We start from the raw sequence: 23,215 nt of genomic DNA on the forward strand, positions 1-23,215 counted from the left end.
TGGGGACTGGGGGGACATATCAACTGGGGACTGGGGGGAACATATCAACAGGGGACTGGGGAGAACATATCAACTGGGGACTGGGGGAACATATCAACTGGGGACTGGTGGGGAACATATCAACTGGGGACTGGGGGGAACATATCAACTGGGGACTGGGGGAACATATCAACTGGGGACTGGGGGAACATATCAACTGGGGACTGGGGGGAGCATATCAACTGGGGACTGGGGGGAACATATCAACTGGGGACTGGGGGGGACATATCAACTGGGGACTGGGGGACATATCAACTGGGGACTGAGGGGGGAACATATCAACTGGGGACTGGGGGGAACATATCAACTGGGGACTGGGGGGAACATATCAACTGGGGACTGGGGGGAACATATCAACTGGGGACTGGGGGGAACATATCAACTGGGGACTAGGGGGGAACATATCAACTGGGGACTGTGGGGAACATATCAACTGGGGACTGGGGGGAACATATCAACTGGGGACTGGGGGAAAACATATCAACTGGGGACTGGGGGCGAACATATCAACTGGGGACTGGGGGGAACATATCAACTGGGGACTGGGGGGAACATATCAACTGGGGACTGAGGGGGGAACATATCAACTGGGGACTGGGGGGGAACATATCAACTGGGGACTGGGGGGAACATATCAACTGGGGACTGTGGGGAACATATCAACAGGGGACTGGGGGGAACATATCAACTGGGGACTGGGGGGGACATATCAACTGGGGACTGGGGGGACATATCAACTGGGGACTGGTGGGGAACATATCAACTGGGGACTGGGGGAATATATCAACTGGGGACTGGGGGAACATATCAACTGGGGACTGGGGAGAACATATCAACTGGGGACTGGGGGGAACATATCAACTGGGGACTGGGGAGAACATATCAACTGGGGACTGGGGGGAACATATCAACTGGGGCCTGGTGGGGAACATATTAACTGGGACTGGGGGGAACATATCAACTGGGGACTGGGGGGAACATATCAACTGGGGACTGGGGGGAACATATCAACTGGGGACTGGGGGGAACATATCAACTGGAGACTGGGGGGAACATATCAACTGGGGACTGGGGGGAACATATCAACTGGGGACTGTGGGGAACATATCAACTGGAGACTGGGGGGAACATATCAACTGGGGACTGTGGGGAACATATCAACTGGAGACTGGGGGGAACATATCAACTGGGGACTGGGGGGAACATATCCACTGGGGACTGGGGGAACATATCAACTGGGGACTGGGGGAACATATCAACTGGGGACTGGGGGGAACATTTCAACTGGGGACTGGGGGGACATATCAACTGGGGACTGGGGGGAACATATCAACAGGGGACTGGGGAGAACATATCAACTGGGGACTGGGGGGAACATATCAACTGGGGACTGGTGGGGAACATATCAACTGGGGACTGGGGGAACATATCAACTGGGGACTGGGGGGAACATATCAACTGGGGACTGGGGGAACATATCAACTGGGGACTGGGGGGAGCATATCAACTGGGGACTGGGGGGAACATATCAACTGGGGACTGGGGGGGGACATATCAACTGGGGACTGGGGGGACATATCAACTGGGGACTGAGGGGGGAACATATCAACTGGGGACTGGGGGGAACATATCAACTGGGGACTGGGGGAACATATCAACTGGGGAGGAACATATCAACTGGGGACTGGGGGGACATATCAACTGGGGACTGAGGGGGGAACATATCAACTGGGGACTGGGGGGAACATATCAACTGGGGACTGGGGGGAACATATCAACTGGGGACTAGGGGGGAACATATCAACTGGGGACTGGTGGGGAACATATTAACTGGGACTGGGGGGAACATATCAACTGGGGACCGGGGGGAACATATCAACTGGGGACTGGGGGAACATATCAACAGGGGACTGGGGGAACATATCAACTGGAGACTGGGGGGAACATATCAACTGGGGACTGGGGGGAACATATCAACTGAGGACTGTGGGGAACATATCAACTGGAGACTGGGGGGAACATATCAACTGGGGACTGTGGGGAACATATCAACTGGAGACTGGGGGGAACATATCAACTGGGGACTGGGGGGGAACATATCCACTGGGGACTGGGGGAACATATCAACTGGGGACTGGGGGGAACATATCAACTGGAGACTGGGGGGAACATATCAACAGGGGACTGGGGGGAACATATCAACTGGGGACTGGGGGGAACATATCAACTGGGGACTGTGGGGAACATATCAACTGGAGACTGGGGGGAACATATCAACTGGGGACTGTGGGGAACATATCAACTGGGGACTGGGGAGAAAATACAGTATCATTTGGCCGTCAGGCTTCCCTCTAGATAGACCCCATTATAGCCAGGGTGGTTCATTGAGGAGCCAATGAGGCTGCTAGGTCTGGAATCATTTCGGCAAATGGAGACACTCGTCAGTGCAGTGACACAGATGCACTCTTGGATATGCTGAGGCATCACTCCACATTATGGAGTCAGCACAGTGGGAGTAAGAGGAGCAGGGTGTGTGTGTGTGGGGGGGATGTGTGCGTGTAAGAGAGATTGAGAGGGGAGGGAGGGAGGGAGCGAGGGGGTGGGGGAGAGTTCTGCTTACTGTGCTTTCACCTAACTTCTCTTATTTTATGTATATTCCATCTCTCCATCTCTCCGTGAACAAATTCAGGTAGTACATCTGACTCTGCAACAACCACATACAACAGCCATTCAGGACCAGCATGGCCCACCACTAGCTAGGCTCTCTGATCCTGGACCAGCATGGCCCACCCCTGTAATAGGCTCTTTGATCCAGGACCAGCATAGCCCACCCCTAGCTAGGCTCTCTGATCCTGGACCAGCATGGCCCACCCCTGTAATAGGCTCTTTGATCCAGGACCAGCATGGCCCACCCCTAGCTAGGCTCTCTGATCCAGGACCAGCATGGCCCACCCCTAGCTAGGCTTTCTGATCCAGGACCAGCATGGCCCACCCCTAGCTAGGCTCTCTGATCCAGGACCAGCATGGCCCACCCCTAGCTAGGCTCTCTGATCCAGGACCAGCATGGCCCACCCCTAGCTAAGCTCTCTGATCCTGGACCAGCATGGCCCACCCCTGTAATAGGCTCTTTGATCCAGGACCAGCATGGCCCATGTGCTAGGCTCTTTGATCCAGGACCAGCATGGCCCACCCCTGTAATAGACTCTTTGATCCAGGACCAGCATGGACCACCCCTGTAATAGGCTCTTTGATCCAGGATCAGCATGGCCCACCCCTGTAATAGGCTCTTTGATCCAGGATCAGCATGGCCCACCCCTGTAATAGGCTCTTTGATCCAGGACCAGCATGGACCACCCCTGTGCTAGGCTCTTTGTTCCAGGAACAGCATGGACCACATATAGCTAGGCTCTTTGATCCAGGACCAGCATGGAACACCCCTGTGCTAGGCTCTTTGATCCAGGAACAGCATGGACCACATCTAGCTAGGCTCTTTGATCCAGGACCAGCATGGAACACCCCTGTGCTAGGCTCTTTGATCCAGGAACAGCATGGACCACATCTAGCTAGGCTCTTTGATCAAGGACCAGCATGGACCACCCCTTTGTCAGGCTCTTTGATCCAGGACCAGCATGGCCCACCCCTAGCTAGGCTCTTTGATCCAGGATCAGCGTGGACCACCCCTAGCTAGGCTCTTTGATCCAGGACCAGCATGGACCATCCCTAGCTAGGCTCTTTGATCCAGGACCAGCATGGACCACCCCTAGCTAGGCTCTTTGATCCAGGACCAGCATGGACCATGCCTAGCTAGGCTCTTTGATCCAGGACCAGCATGGACCACCCCTAGCTAGGCTCTTTGATCCAGGACCAGCATGGCCCACCGCTGTGCTAGGCTCTTTGATCCAGGACCAGCATGGCCCACCCCTGTGCTAGGCTCTTTGATCCAGGACCAGCATGGACCACCCCTAGCTAGGCTCTTTGATCCAGGACCAGCATGGACCACCCCTAGCTAGGCTCTTTGATCCAGGACCAGCATGGACCACCCCTAGCTAGGCTCTTTGATCCAGGACCAGCATGGCCCACCCCTAGCTAGGCTCTCTGATCCAGGACCAGCATGGACCATGTGCTAGGCCCTTTGATCCAGGACCAGCATGGACCACCCCTAGCTAGGCTCTTTGATCCAGGACCAGCATGGACCACCCCTAGCTAGGCTCTCTGATCCAGGACCAGCATGGACCACCCCTAGCTAGGCTCTTTGATCCAGGACCAGCATGGCCCACACCTAGCTAGGCTCTCTGATCCAGGACCAGCATGGACCATGTGCTAGGCCCTTTGATCCAGGACCAGCATGGACCACCCCTAGCTAGGCTCTTTGATCCAGGACCAGCATGGACCACCCCTAGCTAGGCTCTTTGATCCAGGACCAGCATGGACCACCCCTAGCTAGGCTCTTTGATCCAGGACCAGCATGTACCACCCCTAGCTAGGCTCTCTGATCCAGGACCAGCATGGACCACCCCTAGCTAGGCTCTCTGATCCAGGACCAGCATGGCCCATGTGCTAGGCTCTCTGATCCAGGACCAGCATGGACCATGTGCTAGGCTCTCTGATCCAGGACCAGCATGGACCATGTGCTAGGCTCTCTGATCCAGGACCAGCATGGACCATGTGCTAGGCTCTCTGATCCAGGACCAGCATGGACCATGTGCTAGGCTCTCTGATCCAGGACCAGCATGGACCATTTGCTAGGCTCTCTGATCCAGGACCAGCATGGACCATGTGCTAGGCTCTCTGATCCAGGACCAGCATGGACCATGTGCTAGGCCCTTTGGTCCGTACTCCAAAGAGACGTCACTATAGTACAATTAGATACATTAACAGTAAGACATATATACTGTATATGGAGACGTTTCTAGAATACAATGTAAGTCATTAAACTAAGTATATGCGCAACAGCGGTACTATTAGACACATCAAGAGTTATACTAATTATGTGAACACTGTCATATTTTGATACATCAAAAGTAAGACATTTATATATATATATATGGAATGGTTTCTAGGATACAATACAAGTCATTATACTAATTCTATTCAGTGTCTATATATCAGGTTAGACATTGCAGAATGTTTTTGACATTTCCGGTCCAGTGTAATTGAGTAAGTGAGCACTCCTTTTGTTATTCATTAATTAACATCCGATTCAATCTCTTAACTGTGTTCTTCCCACTACTCAACTAGCTGGAAATATAGAGTGGGAGATTGGGAGAGATACAGTAAGAGAGAGAGGGCTGAAAGATAGAAAGAGAGAGAAAAGGAACGAGAATGAGATAGTCTGAGAGAGAGAATGAGAGAGAGAAAGAGAGAGAGCGAGAGAATGAGAGAGAGAGAGAGAGAGAGAGAGAGAGAGAGAGAGAGAGAGAGAGAGAGAGAGAGAGAGAGAGAGAGAGAGAGAGAGAATGAGAGAGAGAATGAGAGAGAGAAAGAGAGAGAGCGAGAGAATGAGAGAGAGAGAGAGAGAGAGAGAGCGAGAGAATGAGAGAGAGAGAGAGAGAGAGAGAGAGAGAGAGAGGACACAAAGAGAGGAAGAAAGCCAAGCATCGTGGCATATCCTAATTTGCATGAGACGCCCCGATTGATTTTCCAATTTCATTTAATTGTGAGGAGCCGTCCAGATGAATCCATTAAAGTTGTACCATATTGATCCCACAGTCCTGATGGATCCTTCCCTGGCAGAGGAACACTATGATGCAGCTCTATATTACCAACAACACAAGGTCTGCATCACAAATGCATCCTATTCCTTATATAGTGCACTACTTTTGACCAGGACCCATGGTACCTTATTCCCTATGGGCCCTGGTCAAAAGTAGTGCACTATATAAGGAATAGGATGCATTTGTGATGCAGCCCTTGTGTCTGCATCACAAATGGTACCATGGTACCTGGTTAGGGAATAGGGTGCCATGGGCCCTGGTTAGGGAATAGGGTTAGGGCCCTGGTCAAAGGTAGTGCACTATGTAGAGAACAGGGTGCCATTTGGGACGCAAATGATTTGAATTAGAGTTGGCTAACTGTTAGGGACAATGGATTGGGACTTTAGCCGTCTTCTCTTGTTACACGGATATTACATCCGCTATGGATATTTCAAACGCAGACAAATCATCTACAGCGACAGGTTGAATATCCTGTCAATGTAGATTCAACATTTTGTGTCCTTTGTGAAAGGCTACACTATGTAGAAGCTATATGCACTTGGATAGGGTGTTAGTAGTAACTAACTAACTAGTAACTAACAACTAACCAACTAGTATCACATTAACAAGTAACTAACAAAGTAGTAACAAATGAACTATGAACTAAATAACTAGTAACTAACTAACTAGTAACTAACTAACTAGTAACTAACTAACTAGTATAAAGTAAGTAGTAAATAACTATTACTTACCCAGTTCCCCTCCCCTCTACCATCATCCTCCTTCTCATCTACCACTCCTACACTCTCTAGTAAGATAATGGCTCACCTCGGAGGTTGCGTATGAAGTCCTCCAGCATCATCTTGCGGTCAGGCTTGATGTTGGGTGAGTACATGTCTGTGTTGAGGAGGATGATAGCGAAGGCCAGGATGAAGATGGTGTCGGGGTTGTGGAACTGCTGCACCACGTCCGGGTTACACATGCAGTACCGCTGACTGGAGAGGGTGGGGGGCAGGGGGGCAGGGGGACAGGAGATGGGACAGGGGGACAGGAGGGAGGTGGGAGAGCGGGGGTTAGTATTAATAAAACCCATGAACCAGACTTATTTCTTTTGCAACAAAAACCTCCCGACCAGGACCCATAAGACCCCACACCCCCCAGAGGATCTGGAAAGAGGAACATGACGCATGGTCAGAGAGATCCAACAATCTTGTCATAGAATAGACCTCCCTGCCTCTTCCTCAACATAAACCTACTAATTCCCCTGTTAAATTACAATTATCTCATCACTTCCAACCAGAAGATACAGCTAAGATGAAGTCCCTACTCCCTAGAATATACAGATAAGATGAAGTCCCTACTCCCTAGAATATACAGATAAGAGGAAGTCCCTACTCCCTAGAATATACAGATAAGATGAAGTCCCTACTCCCTAGAATATACAGATAAGATGAAGTCCCTACTCCCTAGAATATACAGATAAGATGAAGTCCCTACTCCCTAGAATATACAGATAAGATGAAGTCCCTACTCCCTAGAATATACAGATAAGATGAAGTCCCTACTCCCTAGAATATAGAAATAAGAGGAAGTCCCTACTCCCTAGAATATACAGATAAGATGAAGTCCCTACTCCCTAGAATATACAGATAAGATGAAGTCCCTACTCCCTAGAATATACAGATAAGATGAAGTCCCTACTCCCTAGAATATAGAAATAAGAGGAAGTCCCTACTCCCCAGCCACCACAAAGAACCTGGCCAACCAACAGACAGACAGACAGACAGACAGACAGACAGACAGACAGACAGACAGACAGACAGACAGACAGACAGACAGACAGACAGACAGACAGACAGACAGACAGACAGAACGACAGACAGACAGACAGACAGACAGACAGACAGACAGACAGACAGACAGACAGACAGACAGACAGACAGACAGACAGACAGACAGACAGACAGAACGACAGTAATCAAATCAATCAATAAAATGTATTTTAAAAAGCCCTTTTTACATCAGCAGTTGTCACAAAGTGCTACATAACTAGTACAGTAGTGTATTTACGCTGTGCACCGTGGGTTAGACAGCAGAAATATCCCTGCCTGGGCACCTCTGCAGTAAAGATGACACAGGGCTGATGGAGGTCCCAGAGAACACCCTGAGATCTGAGAGGAGGCACGGCAGGAGAGGGAAATACAGCTGGCCTAGCAGCTCCATGCACCAAACAACCCTCGTCAATCTAACTGGAAGAGACACCTGAGTGTGTGGAGTGTGTGTGTGTGTGTGTGTGTGTGTGTGTGTGTGTGTGTGTGTGTGTGTGTGTGTGTGTGTGTCTATGCTAGGACAGCCAGTCTATCTGCTTGGGGGCGTTGTGAGAGGATGAAACATAAGGGCCTGTCCATAGAGTAAAGAGGTTGATTTAGAATCCTCTACAGTGAAAACCACAGCTCTCCAGACACCGCCATTTACATGACATTATGGGCGAAAACTGGTTGAATCAATGTTGTTTCCACGTAATTTCAACCAGAATTTGTTTTGATGTGATGACGTTGAATCAACAAAACTGATTGTATTTGCAAAAAGTCCTTGTCTTTTTTTCACCCAACTTTTAACCTGAATCCAATGACAGGATGACATGTTTTGTTGATTTCATGTTTAATTTACTTTAGTTGACAACTCAACCAAATGTAAATCTAAACTAGAAGTTGAACTGGGGTCTGTGCCCAGTGGGGTGACTGCACTGCTAGCTACAGTGTGTCACAATGCATACATACTCTCTCAGTGATAATAGTGTACTGTATTCACCATACCAAATGGAAGACTATTCTCTACATAGGGACCCTACTTTGAGGGCCCTGGTCAAAATTAGTGCACTATTACCTGGAAAAAGAACTTATCTTGAGCCACATACTCTATGGTTTGCAGTTGTACCATCAAGACTGGGGTTTGACTTTAAGGAAGATTTTGCAGTCAATCAATAGCTTTTTCTTCTTAATAATAAAGTCTCAGTTCTATACATTTCTCTTTACTATTCTACCAGAAAGAGTGAAATAGCAGATAGCCCTAGAAAGAGGAACCCTATATTCCCTCCCCTTACTCTATTTCAGTGAAGGGAATCGTGTGTGTGTGTGTGTGTGTGTGTGTGTGTGTGTGTGTGTGTGTGTGTGTGTGTGTGTGTGTGTGTGTGTGTGTGTGTGTGTGTGTGAATGTCTCTCTGGCCTCAGAAACTGCCAAAGAGTGTTGGGTTCATTATTAGCTGACACACGCCAAGCTACAGAAGCTGCCAGGTGTTTATTTTCTCCTGTCTTGTGTTTCTTCACACATTCTCTCTCTCCCTTTCCTCCCTCTCGCTCTCATTTCCCTGCCACCTGCCTTTCCTTCTGTGTTTACAGTCATCCTTTACCTCTTTCTCTATCCGTCTCTCTCTTTCATTCTTTAAGCCTCTCGCTATCCCCTCACTCTCTTCGAAGTCTGTCTCCCTCCCTCCGTCCCGTCATCTTTTTCTCTGTCTCAGACTCTTGTCTCTCGTTCTCTATCCTTTTCTCCCCCTCTCTCTTTTTCTATTCCTCACTCTCTCCATCTCTGTTTGGAGGAGCAGGGGAGGCAGGCTTATGCAACAGTGGATATTTATAAACCTCTCCTCCTTCCTTCCCTCCCTCCTTCCCTCCCTCGCTCTTTATTTCGCCCCTCTCTGTGCAGCACACACTCTGCGCCAATCGTACCCAAAACAAATACCAGCCGTCAGTCTCCATGCCCGCTCACAACGACAACACTCTCGTTGGCAACGCACCTTGACAACTGTGACGGCTGGCCATATCGTAAATGGAGTGGGTATTCAAGGACACTGGTTAGCGCAGAGCACCGCAGCTGTGGCATACAACCAGGAAGTTGTACTTATCCTGTCGGTTGAGATTGCCTGTTGTTTCAGAGCACCTAGCCAAGCGGAAGACTGGGTCAACCATCTGAATAGAGGGAGGGTTGAAATAGCCCGATTTAACCAGTCTGAATGCAGTGAAACACTGGTGTGTGCAGCATTCAGGCTGGATAACCAGGCTAGGTAGAAACTGGAAAGTTTGGATGGGATTTAGGTTGACTGGTGAAGTGAGACGTGAACTGAAAAAAACTCCTAGCACTGTGTTTTAGGCTCAGACACACATGGACCTTAGTGCTATCGGCAATGTCCTGCCCACCCATGGACAACAACAGGGCAAAGACACTACAGGGCTGTGCCTCGCCTGATGTTGAGCTTAACTCACTTGAACGTTGCAGTCTTTTAGGCCTTCTAAACCTGAGACAAAGGTCTCTCTGTTTGTCCCAGTAGTGACCTCATCTAATCACAACTGACTGACATCATACTGGATGTGGATGACTGATCTGAATCGTTTTTAGGTGTCATCCTTAAACCAACACCCCTCCAGGATGAGTTTAGTTTATAGTTTAGTTTATTAAGATACCCATTACTCCATCAAGGCTACTCTTCCTGGGATTATTCACAAAGCAATATATCACACACACACAAATGATTGATTTATTCATTGATTGACTGACTAACTGATTGATTGGCTGACTGATGGACTGACAGACTGACTGAATAATGGAGCTCACCTGAAGGCCTCGATCAGTCTCTCCACCTTCTGGGCCTCTCCCTGGACTCTGATGTGAGCCTGGAACTTCCTCAGAGCCTCGTCCAGCTCCATCCCTGAGAAATCCATCTCATCCACCACACAACTGCAGGAAAGAAAGACAAGGAGGGAGGAAAAGGAGGGAGAGAGAGAGACAGAGAGAGAGAGAGAGAGACAGAGAGACAGAGAAAGGAAAAGAGATGGAGAGAGGCAGACAGAGACAGAGAGAGACAGAGTGAGGAGGGTGGAGAAAGGGTGAGAGATAGATAGAGGAAGATAGAGAGAGAGAGAGAGAGAGAGATTAAGAGAGAGAGAGAGAGAGAGAGGGAGGGAGGGAGGGAGGGAGGGAGGGAGGGGGGTAGAGAAAGGGAGAGAGATAGAGGGAGAGATAGAGAGAGAGAGATGTTACTTCTACAGGAATCTGTAAACCCCAGTTTGAATTCACATCAGACGCCACTTCCACTTCCCCTGCCCTGCCCCTGCGGTCGTGGGGAGGTGAACCCAGAAATGACTCAGAACTATGGGGAACAACTTCCACAACTTTCACTATGTCTACTTCAGGGTCAGTTTCACCCAGGCATTATCCATGCATGGGTGTAAGGACACCAGGGATAGGGCCCATCTAGCCTCGGCTACACTGCTATTATCGCTCCCCCAGCACAGGGACACAAACCCTCGGAGCAGAACATCCAGCCATTAATGGACGGGCTAGCTTAGTCAGAGGAAATTAAATCAGCTTAAATAAAAGAGATTCGCAAGCCAGTCAGAATAAATGCATGGGAATTAGTGATTTGTGTAAGCAATGGCCGCCAAAGTGAGCGAGAAGGTGACTGGATTTGTTGAAAAGTTGGATGACTGGGTGTTGAGGGTGACACTTTCTCAGGTAGGATGAAAATGTTTCCTAGAGGGATGGAATCGAAGGATGATTATTTTGACATCTCATCTGATAATAGTCTAATTTGATAGTTTTAGAATGAGTTCTATCAAGTTGGGAGAGACATTTTAAAACCATGTAATTGTAAGTCATCATGACATTATCTTGATAACCTATTGCATCATATTTACAGTGTAATTGAGCTAGGACAATGACAGTGACCTCAGGGCATTACATTTGTTACAACTGAAGTTGTTGAGATATTGTAGATGTTGTTCTCAATTAACCCTGTGTGGTCTAGTGGTCTGTAGCAGAATATTGAATATCTTAGCGGGAACACACACACACACACACACACACACACACACACACACACACACACACACACACACACACACACACACACACACACACATTTTGATGACCTCCCTTCATTAGCATATTTGTCAGGAGAAATTACACGCCACATGTAGTAAAGTGTTTACAAAGCATCAGGGGTTGCAGAACACCTCCACTGTCCAAACACACATATTGATTGGCTCCCAGCAAGACAGAACCAGGCGTGTTCTCTTCCACCTGATTAGGAGATGACAAGCAGAAAGTAGAGTTCATTTCTCCGCTATAAACAGGTTGTGGGGTAGACTGGTGTGAGTGTGAGTGTGTGTGTGTCTGTGTTTGTGTGTGTGTCTCTGTGTGTGTCTATCTGTGTGTGTGTGTGTGTCTTTGAGTGTGTTTGTGTCTCTGTGTGTGTATGTGTGTGTGTGTGTGTGTGTGTGTGTGTGTGTGTGTGTGTGTGTGTGTGTGTGTGTGTCAGACTACAGTAGATCCAAATAAGCTTGGTGAGGAGAAGCAATCTTTAGGGAACAAAATCTATAACGGTGATATGGCTTAATGGGACTGAAGACATCTTAACTAGACTTATTTATAGTGTGTGAGATCATTCACCTTAAATGCTTTGGCTAATATCAATGCAGCGGTTGTGTTCCATCACTGAGAGGGGGGGTGAAAGGGTGAAGGACACATACACACTTTGAGGAAGACACGTGTGAAAGCTCACATACACACACTCACTCCTGCTCACACCCACGCATGTACACATGAAGGTGCACACATTCTCTCTCTTTCTCTCTCTCACACCTGCACACAGACACACCACACTACACACAGCCTCGACCCCACACACACAGACACACCACACTACACACAGCCCCCACCCCACACACACACACAGACACACCACACTACACACAGCCCCCACCCCACACACACAGACACACCACACTACACACAGCCCCTACCCCACACACACACAGACACACCACACTACATACAGCCCCCACCCCACACACACACAGACACACCACACTACACACAGCCCCCACCCCACACACACACACACAGACACACCACACTACACACAGCCCCCACCCCACACACACAGACACACCACACTACACACAGCCCCCACCCCACACACACACAGACACACCACACTACACACAGCCCCCCACCCCACACACACAGACACACCACACTACACACAGCCCCCACCCCACACACACACAGACACACCACACAACACCCAGCCCCCCCCCCAAACACACAGACACACCACACTACACACAGCCTCGACCCCATCCCACACACACAGACACACCACACTACACACAGCCCCCACCCCACACACACACAGACACACCACACTACACACAGCCCCCACCCCACACACACAGACACACCACACTACACACAGCCCCCACCCCACACACACACAGACACACCACACTACACACAGCCCCCACCCCACCCCACACACACACACAGACACCCCACACTACACACAGCCCCCACCCCACACACACACAGACACACCACACTACACACAGCCGCCACCCCACCCAAAACACACAGACACACCACACTACACACAGCCCCCACCCCACACACACAGACACACCACACTACACACAGCCCCCACCCCACACACACAGACACACCACACTACACACAGCCCCCACCCCACACACACACAGACACACCACACTACATACAGCCCCCACCCCACCCCACACACACACACAGACACACCAAACTACACACAGCCCCTACCCCACACACACACACAGACACACCACACTACACACAGCCCCCACCCCACACACACAGACACACCACACTACACACAGCCCCCACCCCACACACACACAGACACACCACACTACACACAGCCCCCACCCCACACACACAGACACACCACACTACACACAGCCTCGACCCCATCCCACACACACAGACACACCACACTACACACAGCCCCCACCCCACACACACACACAGACACACCACACTACACACAGCCCCCACCCCACACACACACAGACACACCACACTACACACAGCCCCCACCCCACACACACACAGACACACCACACTACACACAGCCCCCACCCCACCCCCACACACACAGACACACCACACTACACACAGCCCCCACCCCACACACACACAGACACACCACACTACACACAGCCCCCACCCCACACACACACAGACACACCACACTACACACAGCCCCCACCACACACACACACAGACACACCACACTACACACAGCCCCCACCCCACCCCACACACACACAGACACACCACACTACACACAGCCTCGACCCCATCCCACACACACACAGACACACCACACTACACACAGCCCCCACCCCACACACACAGACACACCACACTACACACAGCCCCCACCCCACACACACACAGACACACCACACTACACACAGCCCCCACCCCACACACACACAGACACACCACACTACACACAGCCCCCACCCCACACACACACAGACACACCACACTACACACAGCCCCCACCCCACACACACACAGACACACCACACTACACACAGCCCCCCACCCCACCCCACCCCACCCCACCCCACACACACACACAGACACCCCACACTACACACAGCCCCCACCCCACACACACACAGACACACCACACTACATACAGCCCCCACCACACACACACACAGACACACCACACTACACACAGCCCCCACCCCACCCCACACACACACAGACACACCACACTACACACAGCCTCGACCCCATCCCACACACACACAGACACACCACACTACACACAGCCTCGACCCCATCCCACACACACACAGACACACCACACTACACACAGCCTCGACCCCACCCCACCCCACACACACACAGACACACCACACTACACACAGCCTCGACCCCACCCCACACACACACAGACACACCACACTACACACAGCCCCCACCCCACACACACACAGACACACCACACTACACACAGCCCCCACCCCACCCAAAACACACAGACACACCACACTACACACAGCCCCCACCCCACACACACAGACACACCACACTACACACAGCCCCCACCGCACACACACACACAGACGCACCACACTACATACAGCCCCCCACCCCACACACACACAGACACACCACACTACACACAGCCCCCACCCCACACACACACACAGACACACCACACTACACACAGCCCCCACCCCACACACACAGACACACCACACTACACACAGCCCCCACCCCACACACACACAGACACACCACACTACACACAGCCCCCACCCCACACACACAGACACACCACACTACACACAGCCCCCACCCCACACACACACAGACACACCACACTACACACAGCCCCCACCCCACACACACAGACACACCACACTACACACAGCCTCGACCCCATCCCATCCCACACACACAGACACACCACACTACACACAGCCCCCACCCCACACACACACAGACACACCACACTACACACAGCCCCCACCCCACACACACACAGACACACCACACTACACACAGCCCCCACCCCACACACACACAGACACACCACACTACACACAGCCCCCACCCCACACACACACAGACACACCACACTACACACAGCCCCCACCCCACCCCACCCCACAGACACACACAGACACCCCACACTACACACAGCCCCCACCCCACACACACAGAGACACACCACACTACATACAGCCCCCACCACACACACACACAGACACACCACACTACACACAGCCCCCACCCCACCCCACACACACACAGACACACCACACTACACACAGCCTCGACACCACCCCACACACACACAGACACACCACACTACACACAGCCTCGACCCCACCCCACACTACACACAGCCCCCACCCCACACACACACAGACACACCACACTACACACAGCCACCACCCCACACACACACAGACACACCACACTACACACAGCCCCCACCCCCACACACACAGACACACCACACTACACACAGCCCCCACCCCACACACACACACAGACACACCACACTACACACAGCCCCCACCCCACACACACACAGACACACCACACTACACACAGCCCCCACCCCACACACACACAGACACACCACACTACACACAGCCCCCACCCCACACACACACAGACACACCACACTACACACAGCCCCCACCCCACACACACACAGACACACCACACTACATACAGCCCCCACCACACACACACACAGACACACCACACTACACACAGCCCCCACCCCACCCCACACACACACAGACACACCACACTACACACAGCCTCGACCCCACCCCACCCCACACACACACAGACACACCACACTACACACAGCCTCGACCCCACCCCACACACACACAGACACACCACACTACACACAGCCCCCACCCCACACACACACAGACACACCACACTACACACAGCCACCACCCCACACACACACAGACACAACACACTACACACAGCCCCCACCCCCACACACACACAGACACACCACACTACACACATCCACCACCCCACACACACACAGACACACCACACTACACACAGCCCCCACCCCACACACACACAGACACACCACACTACACACAGCCCCCCACCCCACCCTACACACACAGACACACCACACTACACACAGCCCCCACCCCACCCCACACACACACAGCCACCACCCCACACACACACAGACACACCACACTACACATAGCCTCGACCTCATCCCGCACACACACAGACACACCACACTACACACAGCCACCACCCCACACACACACAGACACACCACACTACACACAGCCACCACCCCACACACACACAGACACACCACACTACACACAGCCACCACCCCACACACACACCCATAACTCTCACACCACCAACACCCATGGTATCCCCATGTCTGATTTTCACATTAAAACCTGATCCCCATTACTCTCCCTTGACTACATGAGAGAATGCCAAAGAGTGTGTGCAAAGCTGTCATCAAGGCAAAGGGAGGCTACTTTGTAGAATCTCAAATATAACATATATTTTCATTTGTTTAACACTTTATTGGTTACTACATGTTTCCATATGTGTTATTTCATAGTTTTGATGTCTTCACTATTATTCTACAATGTAGAAAATAGTAAAAAATAAAGAAAAACCCTGGAATGAGTACTGTATATCCTATTGGTGTACTTCAAATGCTGATGGAGAGTGTAGGCTCCTGGACTAGTGGGGTCGTACCCTTAGAGGAGTTAAGGCTCCTGGACTAGTGGGGTCGTACCCTTAGAGGAGTTAAGGGTCCTGGACTAGTGGGGTCGTACCCTTAGAGGAGTTAAGGCTCCTGGACTAGTGGGGTCGTACCCTTAGAGGAGTTAAGGCTCCTGGACTAGTGGGGTCGTACCCTTAGAGGAGTTAAGGCTCCTGGACTAGTGGGGTCGTACCCTTAGAGGAGTTAAGGCTCCTGGACTAGTGGGGTCGTACCCTTAGAGGAGTTAAGGGTCCTGGACTAGTGGGGTCGTACCCTTAGAGGAGTTAAGGCTCCTGGACTAGTGGGGTCGTACCCTTAGAGGAGTTAAGGGTCCTGGACTAGTGGGGTCGTACCCTTAGAGGAGTTAAGGGTCCTGGACTAGTGGGGTCGTACCCTTAGAGGAGTTAAGGGTCCTGGACTAGTGGGGTCGTACCCTTAGAGGAGTTAAGGGTCCTGGACTAGTGGGGTCGTACCCTTAGAGGAGTTAAGGCTCCTGGACTAGTGGGGTCGTACCCTTAGAGGAGTTAAGGGTCCTGGACTAGTGGGGTCGTACCCTTAGAGGAGTTAAGGGTCCTGGACTAGTGGGGTCGTACCCTTAGAGGAGTTAAGGGTCCTGGACTAGTGGGGTCGTACCCTTAGAGGAGTTAAGGGTCCTGGACTAGTGGGGTCGTACCCTTAGAGGAGTTAAGGGTCCTGGACTAGTGGGGTCGTACCCTTAGATAACACATTGTTCAGTGGTCTGAGGATCAGGTCAACACTTTGACAAAATAGAACATGTTGACTTTAAAGAGAGACAGGGAGAGAAAGCGAGTGGGAGAGGGAAAGAGAGAGAGAGGGGGAAAAAAGAGAGAGAGAGAGAGAGAGAGAGAGAGAGAGGGTTTAATGATTGAGGTTAAAGGATGAAGGCAGGCTGAATGCTTGCAGAGAGAAAGACCAATGAATAAAGGAACAGAGACAAAGAGAGAAATAGAGCTGCATTTCAGAGAGATTCAAGGACTCATGTAATGAGATGTGACTTGTGTGTGTGTGTGTCTTTGTGTGCGTACGTCTGTGCATGTGTCCTCCTAAGAAACAAAAGGCTTTGAACTGCTTTGGGTCCTCGTCTTAATCATAATGTCATTGGCTCTGTGTGTGTGTGTGCGTGCGTGTATGTGTCTGTGTGTGTGCGTGTGTGTGTGTGTGTGTGTGTGTGTGTGTGTGTGTGTGTGTGTGTGTGTGTGTGTGTGTGTGTGTGTGTGTGTGTGTGTGTGTGTGTGTGTGTGTGTGTGTGTGTGTGTGTGTGTGTGTGTGTGTGTGTGTGTGTGTGTGTGTGTGTGTGTGTGTGTGTGATAGAATGCATGCAGCATCAGCTTCCCCTGGTGCAATAGGGTTCTTTATCTAAGTTGGAACTGTGATGGATTTTCACAAGAAAACGTAGCCTGTCACAGCACTAAGAGCAGTCACCCAATGATCAGCTGTTAAGACTTTCATCTGTCACTGTAATCTGCACTCCTAATGGAACATTGGTCTGGAGAAATGAATTAGAGTTTTCTAAAATGCCCTGCCCAAAAGCCACTGCATTTGTAGATTGTCCCATATCTGGCAGTGTCCACTGTCTCTGACTGGCCTTGGGGTGGTCTTTGTAGGCTACCATCGTCCTGTTTGTTGCTGTTTTTATATGATGCATTTACTGTGAAAAGTATCACTCACACAGACATGCACACATGCAGAACCAACAGACAAGCAGACAGGCAGGCAAGCAGGCAGGCAAGCAGTCAGGCAAGCAGGCAGGCAGACAGACTCACACATATATACACATATACACACCCCTAAATTATAACGCCTCACTTCAGGGTTGAGATTGGGTATATTTGAGCTTGGCTGTTGGTGTAGATTTAATTAAAAGATTGAGCTAGACAGCGTCACAGACACTGAGAAACACACACACACACACGTACAGACACTGAGAAACACACACACACACACAGATAGACACACACACACACACAGACACAGACACACACACACACACACACACACACACACACACACACACACACACACACACACACACACACACACACACACACACACACACACACACACACACACACACACACACACACACACACACACACACACACACACACACACACAGACAGAGTGGCGCTAGCATCCTCTTTTCTCCCACACACTCATATGAGTGAAAGGCATCCAGGAGGATTATAGCAGAACTTCACATGACAGCTCAGAGGGATTGTCAGATTGTCTCAAAGATATGGTCCTATTGTTAATACTCCCTATGTCTATGTGCTAACCTCTCTCACTGTGACTGTTATAATACCAGTGTAGTCAACTGTCTATGTCCTAACCTCTCTCACTGTGACTGTTACAATACCAGTGTAGTCAACTGTCTATGTGCTAACCTCTCTCACTGTGACTGTTATAATACCACTGCAGCCAACTGTCTATGTGCTAACCTCTCTCACTGTGACTGTTACAATACCAGTGTAGTCAACTGTCTATGTGCTAACCTCTCTCACTGTGACTGTTACAATACCAGTGTAGTCAACTGTCTATGTCCTAACCTCTCTCACTGTGACTGTTACAATACCAGTGTAGTCAACTGTCTATGTGCTAACCTCTCTCACTGTGACTGTTATAATACCACTGCAGCCAACTGTCTATGTGCTAACCTCTCTCACTGTGACTGTTACAATACCAGTGTAGTCAACTGTCTATGTCCTAACCTCTCTCACTATGACTGTTACAATACCAGTGTAGTCAACTGTCTATGTGTTAACCTCTCTCACTGTGACTGTTATAATACCACTGCAGCCAACTGTCTATGTGCTAACCTCTCTCACTGTGACTGTTACAATACCAGTGTAGCCAACTGTCTATGTGCTAACCTCTCTCACTGTGACTGTTACAATACCTAACCTCTCTCTCTGTGACTGTTACAATACCACTGCAGCCAACTGTCTATGTGCTATCCTCTCTCACGGTAGCTGTTACAATACCAGTGTAGCCAAATGTCTATGTGCTAACCTCTCTCACTGTGACTGTTACAATACCAGTGTAGCCAACTGTCTATGCGCTAACCTCTCTCACTGTGACTGTTACAATACCAGTGTAGCCAACTGTCTACCTCTCTCACTGTGACTGTTACAATACCAGTGTAGTCAACTGTCTATGTGCTAATCTCTCTCACTGTGACTGTTATAATACCAGTGTAGTCAACTGTCTATGTGCTAACCTCTCTCTCTATGACTGTTATAACACCACTGTAGTCATCTGTCTATGTCCTAACCTCTCTCACTGTGACAGTTACAATACCAGTGTAGTCAACTGTCTATGTCCTAACCTCTCTCACTGTGACTGTTACAATACCAGTGTAGTCAACTGTCTATGTGCTAACCTCTCTCTCTATGACTGTTATAATACCAGTGTAGTCAACTGTCTATGTCCTAACCTCTCTCACTGTGACTGTTATAATACCAGTGTAGTCAACTGTCTATGTCCTAACCTCTCTCACTGTGACTGTTATAATACCAGTGTAGTCAACTGTCTATGTGCTAACCTCTCTCACTGTGACTGTTATAATACCAGTGTAGTGAACTGTGTTTGTCCTAACCTCTCTCACTGTGACTGTTACAATACCAGTGTAGTCAACTGTCTATGTGCTAACCTCTCTCACTGTGACTGTTACAATACCAGTGTAGTCAACTGTCTATGTGTTAACCTCTTTCACTGTGACTGTTACAATACCAGTGTAGTCAACTGTCTATGTGCTAACCTCTCTCACTGTGACTGTTACAATACCAGTGTAGCCAACTGTCTATGCGCTAACCTCTCTCACTGTGACTGTTACAATACCAGTGTAGCCAACTGTCTACATCTCTCACTGTGACTGTTACAATACCAGTGTAGTCAACTGTCTATGTGCTAATCTCTCTCACTGTGACTGTTATAATACCAGTGTAGTCAACTGTCTATGTGCTAACCTCTCTCTCTATGACTGTTATAACACCACTGTAGTCATCTGTCTATGTCCTAACCTCTCTCACTGTGACGGTTACAATACCAGTGTAGTCAACTGTCTATGTCCTAACCTCTCTCTCTATGACTGTTATAATACCAGTGTAGTCATCTGTCTATGTCCTAACCTCTCTCACTGTGACTGTTACAATACCAGTGTAGTCAACTGTCTATGTGCTAACCTCTCTCTCTATGACTGTTATAATACCAGTGTAGTCATCTGTCTATGTCCTAACCTCTCTCACTGTGACTGTTACAATACCAGTGTAGTCAACTGTCTATGTCCTAACCTCTCTCTCTATGACTGTTATAATACCAGTGTAGTCATCTGTCTATGTCCTAACCTCTCTCACTGTGACTGTTACAATACCAGTGTAGTCAACTGTCTATGTGCTAACCTCTCTCTCTATGACAGTTATAATACCAGTGTAGTCAACTGTCTATGTGCTAACCTCTCTCTCTATGACTGTTATAATACCAGTGTAGTCAACTGTCTATGTCCTAATCTCTCTCACTGTGACTGTTATAATACCAGTGTAGTCAACTGTCTATGTCCTAACCTCTCTCACTGTGACTGTTATAATATCAGTGTAGTCAACTGTCTATGTGCTAACCTCTCTCACTGTGACTGTTATAATACCAGTGTAGTCAACTGTGTTTGTCCTAACCTCTCTCACTGTGACTGTTACAATACCAGTGTAGTCAACTGTCTATGTGCTAACCTCTCTCTCTATGATTGTTACAATACCAGTGTAGTCAACTGTCTATGTGCTAACCTCACTCTCTATGACTGTTATAATACCAGTGTAGTCAACTGTCTATGCGCTAACCTCTCTCACTGTGACTGTTACAATACCAGTGTAGCCAACTGTCTACCTCTCTCACTGTGACTGTTACAATACCAGTGTAGTCAACTGTCTATGTGCTAATCTCTCTCACTGTGACTGTTATAATACCAGTGTAGTCAACTGTCTATGTGCTAACCTCTCTCTCTATGACTGTTATAACACCACTGTAGTCATCTGTCTATGTCCTAACCTCTCTCACTGTGACAGTTACAATACCAGTGTAGTCAACTGTCTATGTCCTAACCTCTCTCACTGTGACTGTTACAATACCAGTGTAGTCAACTGTCTATGTGCTAACCTCTCTCTATATGACTGTTATAATACCAGTGTAGTCAACTGTCTAGGTCCTAACCTCTCTCACTGTGACTGTTATAATACCAGTGTAGTCAACTGTCTATGTCCTAACCTCTCTCACTGTGACTGTTATAATACCAGTGTAGTCAACTGTCTATGTGCTAACCTCTCTCACTGTGACTGTTATAACACCAGTGTAGTGAACTGTGTTTGTCCTAACCTCTCTCACTGTGACTGTTACAATACCAGTGTAGTCAACTGTCTATGTGTTAACCTCTTTCACTGTGACTGTTACAATACCAGTGTAGTCAACTGTCTATGTGCTAACCTCTCTCACTGTGACTGTTACAATACCAGTGTAGCCAACTGTCTATGCGCTAACCTCTCTCACTGTGACTGTTACAATACCAGTGTAGCCAACTGTCTACCTCTCTCACTGTGACTGTTACAATACCAGTGTAGTCAACTGTCTATGTCCTAACCTCTCTCACTGTGACTGTTATAATACCAGTGTAGTCAACTGTCTATGTGCTAACCTCTCTCTCTATGACTGTTATAACACCACTGTAGTCATCTGTCTATGTCCTAACCTCTCTCACTGTGACGGTTACAATACCAGTGTAGTCAACTGTCTATGTCCTAACCTCTCTCACTGTGACTGTTATAATACCAGTCTAGCCAAATGTCTATGTGCTAACCTCTCTCACTATGACTGTTACAATACCAGTGTAGTCAACTGTCTATGTGTTAACCTCTCTCACTGTGACTGTTATAATACCACTGCAGCCAACTGTCTATGTGCTAACCTCTCTCACTGTGACTGTTACAATACCAGTGTAGCCAACTGTCTATGTGCTAACCTCTCTCACTGTGACTGTTACAATACCTAACCTCTCTCTCTGTGACTGTTACAATACCACTGCAGCCAACTGTCTATGTGCTATCCTCTCTCACGGTAGCTGTTACAATACCAGTGTAGCCAAATGTCTATGTGCTAACCTCTCTCACTGTGACTGTTACAATACCAGTGTAGCCAACTGTCTATGCGCTAATCTCTCTCACTGTGACTGTTACAATACCAGTGTAGCCAACTGTCTACCTCTCTCACTGTGACTGTTACAATACCAGTGTAGTCAACTGTCTATGTGCTAATCTCTCTCACTGTGACTGTTATAATACCAGTGTAGTCAACTGTC

At 49.2% G+C, this 23,215-nt stretch overlaps 1 protein-coding gene across 5 annotated transcripts in view; it reads right to left on the bottom strand.

Moving 5' to 3' along the window:
* Positions 1-23,215, bottom strand: part of LOC106592487 (IQ motif and SEC7 domain-containing protein 3) — a 294,872-nt gene that overhangs the window by 44,982 nt on the left and 226,675 nt on the right. For all 5 annotated transcript variants that reach the window (XM_045700042.1, XM_045700047.1, XM_045700045.1 and 2 more), the window contains 2 exons: positions 10,344-10,466; positions 6,561-6,727 (listed from right to left, as the gene is read on the bottom strand). In XM_045700042.1, the coding sequence (XP_045555998.1) occupies positions 6,561-6,727; positions 10,344-10,466 (290 nt within the window). The remainder of the gene's footprint in view (positions 1-6,560; positions 6,728-10,343; positions 10,467-23,215) is intronic.

The sequence above is a fragment of the Salmo salar genome, chromosome ssa17 (genome assembly GCF_905237065.1).
Source record: "Salmo salar chromosome ssa17, Ssal_v3.1, whole genome shotgun sequence".
In the NCBI taxonomy this organism is placed as follows: Eukaryota; Metazoa; Chordata; class Actinopteri; order Salmoniformes; family Salmonidae; genus Salmo; species Salmo salar.